The sequence below is a fragment of the Mycothermus thermophilus genome (assembly GCF_041956435.1).
Source record: "Mycothermus thermophilus strain CBS 625.91 unplaced genomic scaffold VTJ04scaffold_6, whole genome shotgun sequence".
NCBI lineage: Eukaryota > Fungi > Ascomycota > Sordariomycetes > Sordariales > Chaetomiaceae > Mycothermus > Mycothermus thermophilus.
Window position 1 is genome coordinate 191,365 of NW_027191432.1, and position 15,037 is coordinate 206,401.

General features: G+C 54.9%; 7 protein-coding genes across 7 annotated transcripts; 2 read left to right on the top strand and 5 right to left on the bottom strand.

Annotated features, from left to right (window-relative positions):
• Positions 1 to 12: 12 nt before the first annotated feature.
• On the bottom strand, positions 13 to 492 carry VTJ04DRAFT_8469 (uncharacterized protein; the record flags this gene model as incomplete). Its single annotated transcript, XM_069366909.1, has 2 exons — positions 13 to 308; positions 435 to 492. 2 exons carry the CDS (start codon positions 490 to 492, stop codon positions 13 to 15), a joined length of 354 nt encoding a protein of 117 aa, XP_069215291.1.
• A 400-nt stretch (positions 493 to 892) lies between these two features.
• Positions 893 to 1,849, bottom strand: VTJ04DRAFT_8470 (uncharacterized protein; the record flags this gene model as incomplete). The annotated part of the gene is made up of 3 exons (XM_069366911.1): positions 893 to 1,401; positions 1,472 to 1,643; positions 1,739 to 1,849. The coding sequence occupies 3 exons, from the start codon at positions 1,847 to 1,849 to the stop codon at positions 893 to 895; spliced, it is 792 nt and encodes a 263-aa protein (XP_069215292.1).
• A 686-nt stretch (positions 1,850 to 2,535) lies between these two features.
• VTJ04DRAFT_8471 (uncharacterized protein) lies at positions 2,536 to 3,699 on the top strand (the record flags this gene model as incomplete). Its single annotated transcript, XM_069366912.1, has 1 exon — positions 2,536 to 3,699. One exon carries the CDS (start codon positions 2,536 to 2,538, stop codon positions 3,697 to 3,699), a length of 1,164 nt encoding a protein of 387 aa, XP_069215293.1.
• Positions 3,700 to 7,399: 3,700 nt separating this feature from the next.
• VTJ04DRAFT_8472 (uncharacterized protein) lies at positions 7,400 to 8,768 on the bottom strand (the record flags this gene model as incomplete). The annotated part of the gene is made up of 4 exons (XM_069366913.1): positions 7,400 to 7,867; positions 7,958 to 8,439; positions 8,522 to 8,579; positions 8,661 to 8,768. 4 exons carry the CDS (start codon positions 8,766 to 8,768, stop codon positions 7,400 to 7,402), a joined length of 1,116 nt encoding a protein of 371 aa, XP_069215294.1.
• A 1,537-nt stretch (positions 8,769 to 10,305) lies between these two features.
• On the bottom strand, positions 10,306 to 10,852 carry VTJ04DRAFT_8473 (60S ribosomal protein uL24; the record flags this gene model as incomplete). Its single annotated transcript, XM_069366914.1, has 3 exons — positions 10,306 to 10,590; positions 10,657 to 10,769; positions 10,834 to 10,852. 3 exons carry the CDS (start codon positions 10,850 to 10,852, stop codon positions 10,306 to 10,308), a joined length of 417 nt encoding a protein of 138 aa, XP_069215295.1.
• A 392-nt stretch (positions 10,853 to 11,244) lies between these two features.
• VTJ04DRAFT_8474 (uncharacterized protein) lies at positions 11,245 to 11,481 on the top strand (the record flags this gene model as incomplete). Its single annotated transcript, XM_069366915.1, has 1 exon — positions 11,245 to 11,481. One exon carries the CDS (start codon positions 11,245 to 11,247, stop codon positions 11,479 to 11,481), a length of 237 nt encoding a protein of 78 aa, XP_069215296.1.
• Positions 11,482 to 11,488: 7 nt separating this feature from the next.
• On the bottom strand, positions 11,489 to 14,600 carry VTJ04DRAFT_8475 (uncharacterized protein; the record flags this gene model as incomplete). The annotated part of the gene is made up of 2 exons (XM_069366916.1): positions 11,489 to 14,340; positions 14,426 to 14,600. The coding sequence occupies 2 exons, from the start codon at positions 14,598 to 14,600 to the stop codon at positions 11,489 to 11,491; spliced, it is 3,027 nt and encodes a 1,008-aa protein (XP_069215297.1).
• Positions 14,601 to 15,037: the final 437 nt, after the last annotated feature.

Here is a 15,037-nt window from a genome sequence, read left to right on the forward strand (position 1 = left end):
TGTGTGATGTTCTTAGGTCACGGATGGTTGGGTGGGGTAGGGAGAGGGAGGAATGAGATGCTCGCTGGAATGCGATGCTTCGTAGATTGTTGTGGGTATCGTGGTCGTCGTCAATATTCGTACGTCGTCGTCGTCAAACAAAGGCAATGCAAATCGTCGTGCTTTGTCTTCCGAGTTCCAGACTCTCAAGCCAGAAACAACAAAAGACTGCAGCCGGCGCAAAACAACAAACAAGAATAAGCTCGAGGTTGCGTCCTCAAGGCAACGCCGGAAAATGCGCCGCAGGGTATAATCAAGTCGTGTTAAGACTGATGATGAGGGGAAAACAACAAAAGTCAGAGCCCCGGGCGAGCACCGGGCATTTGAACGGTGAAGGCTTTTGGTTGGGTTCTGCGCTGGCGCCGTCTGGGCCAATTGCCTGTGTCGCAGCCCACTTCTGTTGTTGATTTGGCCCGTTCCCAGAGCAACGGTAGGCGCCGTGACAGGGTCCATTGGATGTGGGGCGCGGGGTGTGGGCCCACAGTCCTTAGCTGCCCCTCATTCGACCGGCGATCACGCAGCAAGGGAGCACGGAGTTCGGGAGCTCCCGTTTGTCATCCTCTCCACCGAACGGCCAGCTTTTGACGTGCAATGGACAAGTGCCGGCCGGGAGTGGTGCAAACCTGCTGGGAAACGTGTAAAGTTATATCTGGCGGACCGAGGACTTGAACTACTAAGTAATTCTTGACCTTGTAGAATTTTTCTTCTCCGATTTTCTGACACAATTTGCGCATGTGAAACCAGTCGAGCCCAGACGGCTTGTCTGCGAATTGTTTGTTTGCATTTTATTTCATTGTTGTATTTCAAGCTGACAATGCTGCCACAAGATAGATTCTCTCTGCTCTCCTCGAGGTCACACAACCACCTTTGCCTCCGACTTTGGAGGTCTCTGTCCAAAGATGGTGCTTCCAATGCGGACCTCGCTGCTACCCATGGCAATGGCACCCTCAAAGTCCTCGCTCATGCCCATGCTCAACTCCAGCTCATTCGCATCGATCCCCAAGTCCTTGGCTACCAAGTCCCTCTGCTCAACAAGGACACGGAAGTCCTCATTGCCGCCCTCGACCGTCGTTGCCACACTCCGGGCAATGGCGCCGATGGTCATGAGCCCCAATAGGTGAAGGTTAGGGCAGTCTTTGACAATGGCACGGCACAACGACACTACCTCATCGCCCGGTGTGCAGCCGGACTTGTTCTCCTCACCCGAAGTGTTGACCTGCACATGCACATTGAGCTTCGAGATGGTGGGGTCGGCCTTGATCTTCTCACCGCGAGCCTTGTCGAGGAGCTGGGCTTTGGCCAGAGAGTCGACGCTCGAGACGCACCAGAGATTGGGGATCCGGGCGAGAGCCTTGCAGCGGCCTGTGGTGGGTGGGTTAGAAGCAGGTCCCGATTCCGACTGGATTCCGACTGGAGCATCCACGCGGCGTACCTGACTGCAACGTGCCAATGTAGTGCCACTGGATCGTGTTGGGCAGCAACTCGGCTTTCTGGAGAAGTTCCTGTGCATAGTTCTCTCCAAAGTGGGAATGGCGGGCAGGTGACGTGTGCAGGGCCAAGATGTCGTTGGCAGGGTGCAGCTTGGAGACGGCCACGAGGCGGACCTAACGGTGAGTTAGAACTATCCGTAGCTCATGACTGATTCGTCTTCAGATGGGGGGAGAAAGGAAAAGAAGGCCGACAAGGTCACGATGCTCACCTCCCGACCCTTGGCGGCAGCGGCTATCCTTTCATTGACGCTCTTCAATTGCGCAAAGAGCGCGGATGCCCGTGCCGGGTTGATAGCCTTGGACATGTCTTCTTCACTCATGATGCATGTCAATCATGGTTGAGAGGCAAGTGGACTCGTGAGGATGAGCAACTGGACCCAACTGCTTGGTTGGAGTTGCAGGGATGGAATCCATCCCCACCAGCCCGGTGGTGGGGCTGATTAATTCAGGGTTTGGGTTTGGGTTCGGGTTCTGGTCGGCCTGGATTAACGAAGCCTTGGCCCTTCAAAGTTCCAGGTTTGACCTCTTCAATGCTTCCAACTTCTCCAGAGTGCCTGACGCTGGGCAGCTGGATGTTGCTGAGGCTGCCGCGTGATGCGGCTGAGGATGGTCTCTCTCCTCTCTACCACAGCTGGAAATCTCTGCTGTGCCAGCTATTGGTCGTGCCCAGACCTAGCTGAGTGGAAGTGCATGCATGGCGCATCCCGCATGGCGTTCGTTTTTGCATCGCCGGGTCCCTGAACGCCTTACTCGAAGACTTGATAGAGACTTCTAGATCGAATACTGTGAAGTTCTTGGCTAAGCCTGGATTCAAATCGCGAGGAGAGCCGACGTTCCCTACTTCATATATTCTTTGGAAAAGTTGATTGTGCATAGTTCTCAGATGCTAACGTCGCAAGAACCTCAATGGGCCTCGCCTCGTGCAAGCACGGCTTCCTTTGACCCTTAAATTCTCCCAATTCCTTCAACCCATCTTTTCGTGTCTCCAAGCTCCCATTAGGACACCATGGAGTCCTCGAGCCTACCAGACTCGCCTTATGTCGTGCCGGCCTCCAGCATTCTTCCTCCCCTCCCCTCTGAGATTCTCCTCATGATCCTCCAGCAACTGCCAGGATCCTTCTTCCAAGAAGACATACGCCGTCTGACCGTCTCCAAGCGGTGGTATAGCCTGGCTGTGTCTATCCTCTACAGCCGCATTGTGTTCACTCCGCGCGTTTGCACCCATTTCGTGCGTCTTGAGGGGCCTGTGCTTGACAAGGCCCTTGCCAACCTGCGCCGGTTCCTCCGTTGCCTCAATATTGTCATCAACGGGGAGAGGGAGACCTCGCCGAACGACCTGGGAGGAGAGACCAGTGGCAGGGACCCCAACAATGCCAGCAATTCCCTGCCTCCGGGCCAACGCAACAAGCTCCCTGTCTACAGCACGACTGACCGGAACTGGTGGAAGACGGAGCAGAGCATCGCCGTAGCTGTCCACAAATTGATCGTCGACGACCTCCCCGACCTCACAGCCGTCCGGTTCACGGCCAACTGGTCCAACCGCAGCTGGCATGCCGACCCCGTGCAGCCCGACTACCTGTTCCTCTGCACCCTCCCGCCTTTCGATCACATGGCTCACATCAAATCATTGGACTTGGATCTTCGCGGCTCCAACATCCGCGACTGGCATGACAGGGACAATCCCCTCCACTTCTGCTCCCACATCCGGTCCCTTCTCTCGCGCTTCCAAACCCTGCGTCTCCGCACGCGCTGTCTATGCGTCGTCGCTTTCTCTCCACCTGAGGACAGCAATGGCAAGCCCCTGCCTGTCACTGTGTCCCACCTCACCATCAACGTGTTCCTCGGCCGTGCGTCAGAGTACAACCCCAAGCTCAACGTCGCACGCCAATGCTACACCTGGCCCCGCTCGCGGAAGCTGGACCTGGATGTCATTCGCAAGGCAATGCAAAAGCTCGTGAAGAAGATGCCCAGCCCACGGCGCGCAGAGCTCGTTCACATGGCTCCAAACGGCGAGATACACGTCTGGGATGCCATCAAAGACGACTGTGAGAGGGACTTGTCCGAGCCTCTGGTCAAGATCCCCTCGTGGTGTGCTTCCGACTACCTCAACCCGTGCTTCTACCGTTATCAGGAGTCGGATTTGGTGGAGTGGTCTGGCGAGGTACACTGAGTTGCCCAGTTGATCCTTGGAGGACATCGATGTCACATGGAGGGCGCGATTGAGAAGCATGCTTGGTTGTTGGCAGAATGAAATGGAGGGCAACATCACATGATAGCATGGTTGATGGGGGTTTATTTGCTACGCTGAGATTGATGGGTGTTGCGTTCCAGGTTTTGAGATTCGTTGGATATGATACCCTCACAGACGCGGCAAGATGTTGACGATTCGCTTCTGGAACCGATCGTGAAGTTGGGGAAGAGCATATTGAAGCAAGCCAAGGTGTGTCCGACCTCGGCAGAGTCTAGATCATCAAGGCTGCTGCTGCATCTCTCTGTCTTGATATCAACCCACACCTCATGAATGCACCAAGGTCCAGCTTCCCATTGCATGTGATACGGAAGTCAGGCAAGCAATTTCAGGTTCCAGGTTTGTCAGACACGAGAGATTGAAAGATGCTCTTACTTTCTAGTGCGCCTATCTTTGGCAGTACGTGTATCCCGCCTCCATCCTGGACGGACAAACGGAAGATGTTCTCGGAATCTCTCTGGGTCATGGACCGTACCTTCATCCCGAGAATACCTGTCCAGCTGAATATCGTCAAAACCAACGAGGGCGATTCTGAGCGTATGATGAAGCTTTGTTGAAGCATTGACGGAAATGATCAAGGATTAGCTGCTCAATTAATAATGTTCATTGTTGACCAAGCGCTGAGTACCTAGAAGAGAGCACCTTGCTGGTTTCCGGCCGACAAGGAGCATTATCATTTGGTCTTTCCCTGCCTCGAGTTGACTCTTTCCCAGGCTATCAATTATATCTTTCCTTCGTCGAAGCTCGTGCATCCTTTCCCAACCTGAGTTCATCTTTTTCCTTTCCATGGCTTTCCGTCCCCTCTGTCTTTCCTCACATCGAGTTAACTCGTTTCGCATCTCAAGTTGACGAAGGAAGCAACCGAGAACTTGTCGTACCACATTCCGTTTCATCCCAGGTGAGCACTGGACTTGGGAGACCGCTGCTGCGTCTATATAGGTAATCCACTGTGCCCCAGTCTGCCTTGAATTTTGCCCTCCTTTCCTGTTCTTCCACATCTCCTCTCTCCCATCTTCTGCACAGATCATCAAAACTCAATCCGTTCACAGCTGTTCTTCAACCTTGATCCCCACTTGCATTCAATCCTTCCAAGGCTCAGGTACTTGACCATTCCAACGGCTTCCTCACAGACCTTTCTCTCTCACTGCAACTGCTGGGGATCGCTTAGTTGGTTATCTTCTCAACCGTGGAGTCTACCATCGCCTCTATCCGAATCTTGTTTTGGGAATGTATCCTCCTACAGAGCTGGAAGCGCATCCTATATGCACTCCCGAAGAGGCATTCGAACATTCTGATCAAGATAGGTTTGCTGTTACCACTTCCGTCTCCCCGCCGTCCTCCCTTTCTCGAAGAGCAATCTGTTCACCTTCTTTCTTACAGACATCGCCCTGGTGTATGAGATCTTCACTCTGGCAGAAGCTCTTCTACCAACACTCCCTGAGAGGGACCAACTCCCAACAACCGCACTTTTCCTGACCGCCGAAGAGCTCCTTCGGGACACCTCCAGCCTCGCCCAGTCTCCCGAGTTCCCCAATACCGGAATTGCGGTTGAGTCCACCAAAGCTTCCCACACCGGATCTGTTTCTGGGTGCTCCCCGCAGTGTCAGCCTCGAGGATCTTCCACAACTCGCAAGCCTCAAATCGCAAGAGCCTCGCTCATTCCGCCTCGGCACCTCGTCTTGCGCCTTCAGCTAGCGTTGCTAGTAGCAAACTACGCCAGGAAGAGGCAAGCATTGAGGAACTGGAGGCACGACTTCAATCTTTCAAGCAGCGGCAACGCAACGACCTCATCGTCAGTGTCTTCCACACCTGGAGTTCCATGGTAGACCAACGAGCGCTAACAAAAAACAACCTTGCCGCTCCTCAGCTTTCCATGGCTGTTCCATTGCCGGAAGGACAACGTGCTCATGGTTCTGGACAGGTGAGGGGCTGATAATTGTAAGTTCGCCATCACCATCCCCTGGGCACTTTTCGTCCACAACAAAGTTACTGACTGTGTGACAGGAGGTGAGAAGTCAGGCATCAATCCTGAGCCTGAGGCCTCAAAACCTGTTCCTCACTTCTCAGAGCTACTACAACCCCCGATGCTGGGGAATGACTCTCCAACCCCCGACCCTGGCCAGATCGGGGGCCTGAGGAGTAAGACCTCGGCTGTGACCACTCAGTTCTGTATATAGATGGCTTCTTTCCTCTCACTTTGCAGCGTTTTACCTTTAGCTAGCTAGCTCTCTCAATCCGGGAGGTAGTCCAATCTTTCCCTTCTGTTCAACGCTTAACAATGGTTTCAACCAACCAACTGACCTTTCCGAGACGCCATGATGATTGTGTATTGCGTGACTCAAAGATTGTTCAGAGAACCATTCTGGTCTTTTGGTTTGTTTTCGCCATGTGTTGCTGCTTAACTTTCGACCAGCCGGACATGAAATGCCCTCAGACCTAATGGGCGAGTCTGGGGCGAGTTTTTTCTCCTTCTCTTATCTTCTTTCTTGGACGATTGGAAACCAAACTCCAGTTTATTAAGGGTAGTTCGTTCGACCTCCACAATTGCCCAGCTTCTTGGGCTACCCCCAATTCCGGAGTTATTGTTGAGATCTCCGGCTCGCTGCATTTCCACTGAAACCATTCTCAGCCCGCTAGCAGTCCCGGCTCAGGTGACTGTGACATTATAGGCCCCATACATCCTATATTGGAGAACTTCCACTCATCCTACCACTAGATATAGTCCTACGCTTTTGAGTAGTCTTCCTGGAAGCCAAGGACAACACGGCGAACCAAGCCTTGAGAACGCAAGGCCCGACTCCAGTCCCTCCAGGAGCGGCAGCACCACGCTCTCCTAGACAACCTCTTGGGCTTCTGGAGTTTCCAAACCGAGGAGTGTGGAGCCAGCCTCGGTTTCTTTTTCGAGCCTTTCAGACCCCATATGACAGGAAGCATCGGGGGATGAAGTCCAAGTGTGGCGAAGTGAGAGGATCCCTGGCTTGAGAACTCGGGTTTGTAGCAATTAACCTGTCTTGAGAAGCGTTACGTTCCTCTGCTATTGAGGGATTCTCTTAAATGCGAATCAGGTCATTCAACCAAGTTCCCGCTTCCTCCATTCCTCTCATCAGGAACCCTACTTTCGTGGGGCTGGGTGAAAGTTGGAACTGAGTGCACTAGTCTGCGAGGAGTTATCTGAGAAAAAGAAGCGTTGACGGTGGTGTTGGTGACCTGGCTTGTGCCTGGCCTGTGTGGCAAGACCCGAAGGACCATCTTAGCTTACCGTTGAACCCAGGTCCCATCCAGGTCCATGTTGAAATAAAAAGTGGATGATGTGACAGCTCTACTCCGTACAAACACAGCCCAGGTGAGCCAAGAGAAGGTCAAGATGCAGGTCAATCACAATTGATAATTGTCATGTCGTCCCTATTCCATTCCATGCCATGCTGATCCCAAGAATATACATACCGTACCCATCCCATTACACCCAACTCTGTCGTATACGCCACAACGCCGTCCAGCTACTCGAATTTCCCTTCGGTTGTGAAGTCTCCTATACGTCAGTCACGCCCCAAGTAATGCACATACACTCCCTTACACGCCAGGTCGCACCCTCCTCTCTTCCGGCCTACGCATGAATTAATGTTTACCGGGGTTGCGGGGGAACCGGTGCCGGAGGGAGATTCCGGATCTGCTTGATGAGAAACTCGCGCTCATCGATAAACTGCTCGTCTTCGGTGCGGTCCTCAAGGAAGTGCGACAAGAAGTGGAGCAGCTTCTCGCGGTTCATGATGAGGATCTTTTGCACAGGGATCGATTTGTTGGGGTTGGCAACGAAGACCTTGAAGACGTGGAAGCCCTCGTACTGGACCATCTTGCGGTCGTCGCGCAGCAGGTTCATGCAGATCTTGAGATGCTCGCCGCGGTCCACATACGCCGTCATGATGTTGTAGTTCGACCGGTCCAACAGGATCTCGCCCAGCAGTTTGATGGATTGCCGCTTGGTAACGTAGCTGTTAGACTGGACCAGGACGCGGTTGTACCGTTCGAAGAAGAGGTCGAAGTTGACGGCCAGGTACCGAGGGACAATGTCCTTGTGTTTAGTGATGAGTTCCTGTATGCGTGAAAGAACATGTCAGCCAAAGGGTACGGCCCATAGAACAGCACGGGGATCAGAAAGGCTGGGGATTGCGTGAAGACGTACCCTGAAGGTGGTAAAGGCATCCGCGCTGACCTCAAACGAGCTCTTGTCGATCCAGTCGAAGAAGTTCCAGAACACACCCCTCCCGCTCTGTGGCCGATCCGGGTCGATGGCGTCGATGCCACGTGCACTGGAGCCCGGTTCGTCCCCGTCGTCGTAGAGGATAATTGACGCAGCAGCAGCGTTCTTGAGCACCTCGCGCAGCACCGTGCCGGCGGGGGTGGCGCTCTCCTTGTGGTCGTATCCGCGGCAAAGGGCGATGAGGACCTGGGGCCTGCGCTCGACGACCCAGGCAAGGGCAATTGGTTCGGGCTTCTGCTGGCCATTTGGTGGGCGGAAGCGGAAGACGTATGAGAAGATGACTTGGGTGTCTTTGCGAGATTCGAAGGGCAGCTTGTGCAAGTGGACGGCGAGGAGGTATAGGAGGTCTTCGTCGATCATGCTCATCACCAATTGGTAGATCTGATCCGGGTTGGGCTCGGAGTCTGCGAGGGAGGAGACAATCCGTGGTCAGCATGGAGGAGTCGGGAGCAAAGGAAAGGCACGGAGAAGCAGGTTGCGACGAACCATGAGTTCCTTGGAGGATCTGCTTCATCTGAGAGAGCACCTTCGCAAGCTCCTCGGCCTATCCCGGAGGTTCGTCAGCAAATGCATATGTCGATCGACCAGGCGCTCTGTCTGCTGTCGATGTTTACACTCTCCCTACCTTGGCAGGCCCCTGCGGCCCATCCAGCTTCGTGACATGGTCTCTGGCTTGCTTGACGAGATCGGACATGTTCGTCCTCATGCGAGCTCGGCCAAACAAGAAGGACATTGTGGCGGATGTTGTCGTCGATGTCTACCGGAGAAGTCTGGGACGGTGGTAGGATGGGAGGCGTCGAAGGCGGTTTCGGGGGTTGTTCGGTGTTGGTCTTGTTGTTCGACGGCCTGAGACCCGACGAGACCCGAAACGACAACAATGGGGGCAGCAGCGCCGAGCGCGGGTTGCACGCTTTAAGGGACAGACGACAGCCGCCCTTGGCAGCGAGGACCCTGAATGCCTGAGCGAATCGCAAATGCCAGCCGTTGACTTGCAAGCTTCCGCGACAACAAATAGGCACGCCAGATGTTGTGTGAGCGGCTTTTGTCGTGGATCGTGGAACAGTGAACAGCGTTGTTGTCGAGTCCGAGCAATGCCAAGGGCCCTTGTTGACGAGGGGAGCTTGTTGCCCGCTTGGGATGTGATGCACCAACATCACGGCGTCCCCAGCAACCGCTTTAGCCGGCGAACACCAAACTCCTTTTGCGACAAGTTCCTTTGATTCGTGCTGAATGCTTCACAATCATTTGAGCTCTTGCGCTCTCAAATGCGTGTGGTATTTTGATTCCGGGTTTGCAATGGATTGCAGGTAGCCATGCATTCTGACCGGACCTCGAAGCGTTCGACTCGTGTGCCACGGAGTAACCCTCAAGGTCCTCACAACGCTGGACATCAGCATTATGGCACGTCTATCAGAGTCGAAGACAAAACTCAACTTCAAGTTGTATTGGAGATCTAGATCTACAACACAATCCACACTTGTGTCATAGACGTGGACCAAAATTTACTCTGTCTACAACAATCCAGTCTTTGTGACAATATACATGTTCCTCGCCTTCAAACCTCCATTCTCATCGATCCATCTCCATGGAGGTCTGCAGGCGAGAGCGTCGTGGGAACTGGTGATTTCCCGACGCTGAGTTTACTCTTCGCTAGTCGTATACCTCGAAAACCATCGGACTAGTGGTCAACGCGGAGATAACCTAGCGGAGATGTGTCTCAAACTACTAATACCACCTACCTTGATGCAGGCGCCAACGTCATGACCACACAGCAGAGCCGGCCTTCGCACACGGCGAACTGAGACCACTCGTAAAAGCTGCCGACGAAGGCTGTCCTGCGATAGTTGGTTCAAACTACAACATTGGTCACATCAGGTCAACGGCAATTAGGTCCTCTGCAACACCAAAGCAGAGGAACTGGGCTTCGGGAAAACCTCCCATGGAGCATTTCACAGCAAGCGCAATGCGACTGGCACTGTGAAATGGCCATTGAGAACAATGTCTCGATTCGTCGTTGACTCTGCTTCTAAAATCCCGGGTCGAGCCCGTCTGTGCCCTGCCGTCGCGCGGCTGAGGCAGTCGCGTCAACTCCCAACCCGAATCGGGACCGCGTAAACGCCAGTGCCGATGCCGGGTAACCGTCGACAGCGAGTTCCATGCGCGGGGTATATCTCCATCATCGTCGTGTCCGAACCGAATTGCTCCTTTTGGTCTCTTTTTTTGTCTGTCATTTCGTCTCCAGTTCCTCCGAGCACCAGCTCAAAGGCACTTTACGCCTTGCTCTTGCCCTTGGCCTTGGCAGCCTGCTCGCGGCCGGCCTTGATGCGGGCCAGGATGTTCTCACGGTCCTTGTCGAGCTTGAGCTTGGTGATGACCACGTTGCTGGGGTGGATGCCGACAGGGACGCTTTGGCCGGTGGCCTTGTCACGGGTGACGCGCTCGACGTGGATCACGTACTTGAGGCGGTACACCGAGGTGACCTTGCCCTCCTTGTCCTTGTGGATGCCGCGAACGATCTGGACCTCGTCGTCCTTGCGGATGGGGATGCTCCGGACCTGTTTGGTTTTGAGTCAGCGACCGACTGAGTCGCCGAAGTTTTGGGTAAAGGTGCTAAAACGTACGTTGTACTTCTCACGGAGCTCCTTGCTGAGCGGGGCGCTCATGATGCTGCGGCGGACGCTCGAGGGAGCGGAGAAGTGCGCCTTGCGCGACTTGCGCCGCGACGACGAAACAGCTGAGACAGCGAGTTAATATTTCGAAACAACAAAATAGATAATTGAATGGATGACTTTACTTACAGGTGCTGACCTTGGCCATTGTGATTGACTGTGGGCTGGTGCCGACTGAGGACAAGGACTTGAAGTTGATCGCCGTGATCTTGGAGGAGAGAAGGAGGAAATTTGCAAAATTGACTTTCTGTGGATTTGTGGAAATTGGTGCGCGGGGGCAGAATTCCTGACCGCCTTCACAGTGGGGTATGGCATGGGTTCTGCCAAGCCAGTGCGAGCAAGTGTTCTGCAACCCTAACCCTTATCACTGCCTCTGGTGTAAAACAGCCCGTGGTCTCGGCGAGGAGTCCACCCTCGCGACATCGCCCACTTGATCAACATTTGTCACATTGCAAGAGGATGGGGCTTGGGCATTTGGAAAAAAACAAAATCATTGCATTGAACGTCATGTAATGTCATAAGCCTATAGCGGCGTCCTTGATGAACTCATGCGAAACCAAAACCGGTGAACCTTTTCCCAGTCCGCCATGCCCCGAGCCAATCCCCGTGCCAATCCTCAACGCCGATGCCAATGTTCCAACCAAACCCAAAAGCCAGAACCCGAAGCCAACCCATCTAGTAACCATGCCCGTGTATCAAACCCGAATAGAAACAGAAGAGAACAAGAATGACGAAGCCAAACCAAAGCCCGAACATAAAGCCAACCAACACCCATAAAACAATCTCAATGCTCCAAGTCCTCCCCAGACTCCTCGTTGATGTCCGAAAACCCAACCCCTCTCTGCCTCATCAACCCCACACCACCGTACTGCCTCCTCAACTCCCTCTCGTATGGTGACGGCAGGATCGCGGATGGCGTCGAAGTCAGCCGCCTTGCTGGTGTCCTTGTGCTGCTCCTCAATCTTGTCGGTGTGCTCATGAAGCCCGGATCGTCGGGATCAGGCACCAAAGGCTCCTCATCGAACTCAGACATGGGGCCCAGCCCGACTTGCGGCGTCGAAGATCCTGGATCTGGAGGCGGCCGGAGGATGGCCAACTGGCTTGCCGTGTAGAACCCGCTGGCCGCTGTGGTCGACCGGGAGAGCTGCTGGCGAACGCTTCGGCGGGCTGACAGGGTGCTGAGGCGCGGATTGAGGAGGTCAGCTGCGCCAGGCACTGCTTTCTGGTGCCACTCGTTGAGGATGCGCCGTCGCACCCGCCGTTCGTTCTTCTCGAGCAAAGTGGTGGCCAGGTGGCGCTTCCCGCCGGCCTGGAGCGTCTCGAACTCCCACTTCTCCCAGCAACGCCGCCTGGTGTTGTCCGCGTCATAGTCGATGGCATCCTGCAGATTCTCCTTGGCTTCCTCGAACTGCTCTTGCCATTTGTTGAGGTAGACCTCGAGCTCCGCGTCGGCGGCGATCTGGTGGAACACCTGTGCTTGCTTGGCGGCGCGGTTCCAGAGGTCGAGACAGTCTTTGAGGTCCTCGCGCTTGTACTCGAGGTGTACCTGATCGGCGTCATCTTTCCGATCCAAGGCATCGGCCGTTGCCTCGAGCCACTGGTCAAGGCATTCCTGGGCCAACTCGACTTTGTACTTGCGGCGGAACTGACGCAACTTCGTCATCATGCGCTCTCGTCGTGCGGCCTCGGCGATACCCGGCCATCGGTCGAGAACGTCGTTAACAAGCGCCCTGGCCCTGTGTTTGTCAGCTTGTCTCCGGAAGTAAGCAGTGCGGGCTTGACTCAGTTGTTGTTGTTCCCGCCAATGGTCGATGCAAGGCCGTGTCGTTCGGTAGAGGTTGACGAGGTTGGCGTTGTGATGATGAATCCGCATTTTGTCCACCGCTCCAAGCCATGCGTCCACCGTGTCGCCAGCCAAGTAGTATGCGTCCACCTCCGCTGCGTCCCGCTCAAGACTTTCCCTCTCGCGTCTAGCTTGTTGAGCAGCGGCGAAGAATGTGTCGAGCGTCTGCCGTTTGAGATTCGTGTCATCGTACCGCCGGTACCAGGCGAGCTTCTCCTCCAACGCCCAGTGCTCGAGGACGGCGGCCTTGGTCTCGTGCTCCTCCCGCTCGACCCAGAGCTTGAGCTTCATCTCTCGCTCCCAATGTTCGATAGGCTCCATGACCATAAAGGCGTCAGCCACGGCGGCCTCGTCTTGGGCGTGGGCCACGGCGCGCTGCCAAACGTCAAGAGCGTCGCGAATGACTTCTTGATCCCGCTTGGTGATGTACTGCCGGAGGAGGGCGGACAGTCGTGCTTGCTCTTGCCAGTAGTCCAGGTCCCGTCGACAACCCAAGATCAGCCATTGTCTCGTGCGCTCGTGTGCATCGAAGCGTTGAGTGTCGAGCGCGTCAAGCCAGTTCTTAACAATCTCGTCGCGCACAAGTCGTTCGTCGAGAGCGCTGGCTATCTGATACTCCTCACGGAACTCGCGAGCCTTGGTGGACCAGTGGCGCAGGCAATCGTTGACAAGTTCTGTGGCGTAGACCTCGTCGGCGATGCGGTTGTTGTACTCCTCCCACATGGTGTCAACGCTGTCCTTCATAAGCCGCTGGTCGTACCATTGCGAAGCGACCTCGGAGCGAACTTCTTGATGAAGGGCGGTGTCCTTCCACTTCTTGAGAGCATGGCCAAGAATGAAATTTTCAACTTTCATCTCGTCCTCGATGTGCTGGGCGTGCCACCCGTCGAAGGCGCGTTTCCGGACAAGGTGGCGGCGAGCCACCGCAGTCCGGTCACGCTCCTCGAGGGCGAGGCTGCGCCAAGCATCAAGGGTCGTGCGAGCTGTGTAGATTTCGTAAACACGAGAAGCCCGCTTCTCCATCTTGGCCACCCATTGACTGTGCTCGATGGCGGCCTCGGCGTCGGCCTTGCGCTCCTGGGCGTCCTGGGCCTCCTCGCGCCAAATATCCAAAACCTCGGTGAGGAGGGTCCTGGCATCGGTCCGAACCGCGAGAGGCCAGAATGCGTCATTGTCCTGCTGGCGCTGTCGGGTCTTCGCGTGCCAGGTGCTGAAGGCGCCGGCGAGGAGTTCGTTATCTTGCCGCTGCTTTAGGGCCTGAAGCCGCGCCTCCAGCTCCTCAATGCTTGCCTCCCCCTGGCGTAGCTTGCTGCTAGGAACGCTAGCTGAAGGCGCCGGACGAGGTGCCGTGGGGGAATGAGCGAGCCACTTGCGATGGACGCTTGCGGGTTGTGGAAGGTCCTCGAGGCTGACATTGCGGGAGGACCCAGAAACAGATCCGGTATGGGTAGCTCTGGTGGGCTCAACCAAAATTCCGGTATTAGGGAACTGGGGAGACTGGGCGAGGCTGGAGGTGTCGGAGAGTTGACCAGCGTCGGTGAACTGGAGATCGATTCCCAGTCCCTCTAGGACTGCGTGGAACTTGTCTCCCAAAGAGTCTCTTGATCGCTCTCCTCCGATCTTGAAGATAAGCCGCGAGATGTGTGGTGGGATGTTGTCTGGGTCGAGGTGGCGCTCCCGAAGAACATCCTCGGCAGCAAGGAAGAGTGCGGTGGTCGGGAGTTGGTCCCGCTCAGGGAGGTTTGGCAAAAGAAGCTCCGCCAGATTGACAATTTCATAGACCAGCGCAATATCTATAGACGACGGAGTTAGCCAGTTGTCATGGGAAAAAGCGAAGGGTGAGGAGACGAGCTGGAGAAAGTGAACAAGTTAACTCACCATCATCACTGTACTGATCAGATTGGTTGGCAGACAAGCTGCCAGGCGGTCGACGAAAGGCAGGACTAGGAGGAGCCAGATTGTGCGAACTCCCATCTTCATGATGAGAAGGATAATCTCGAAGATCACCTTGGCCATCAGCCAGGCGATTACCAGGAATTCGAATGTAAGACATTTTTCGTGGCGGCGGGTGGAGGAAATCGATGAAGTCGTGCGAGGCATGATCCAGGACACAAAGACAAGACTGAATCACAGAAGATATGACTAGCGAAAAGCTATGAAAAGCGCGGTATGGCAGGCGCGAAGGCACAGAACAGCAGCGGGAAGCGATGAAGTGAATTGAAGTCGAGGCAGGCGGAAGCCTAAGCAATAAGCGTTTCTGGTGGAAGTTGCTTTGAAATTGAGCAGTTGCGAACTTGAGAGCAGTAAAGCAGTCGTTGCGATTCGAATTGAAAGCAGCGTTGGCAGTATCGTAGTGTTGTGAAGCAAGTGTAACTGATCGAAGCAATCGTGATGTGAGGAAGAAAGGGAGGAAACAAAGGCACGACGCGATCGCGTGCAAACGGTATTCCCATCCGTCAACGGATGTGGGGCCGGCCCGCCGTTGCAGGG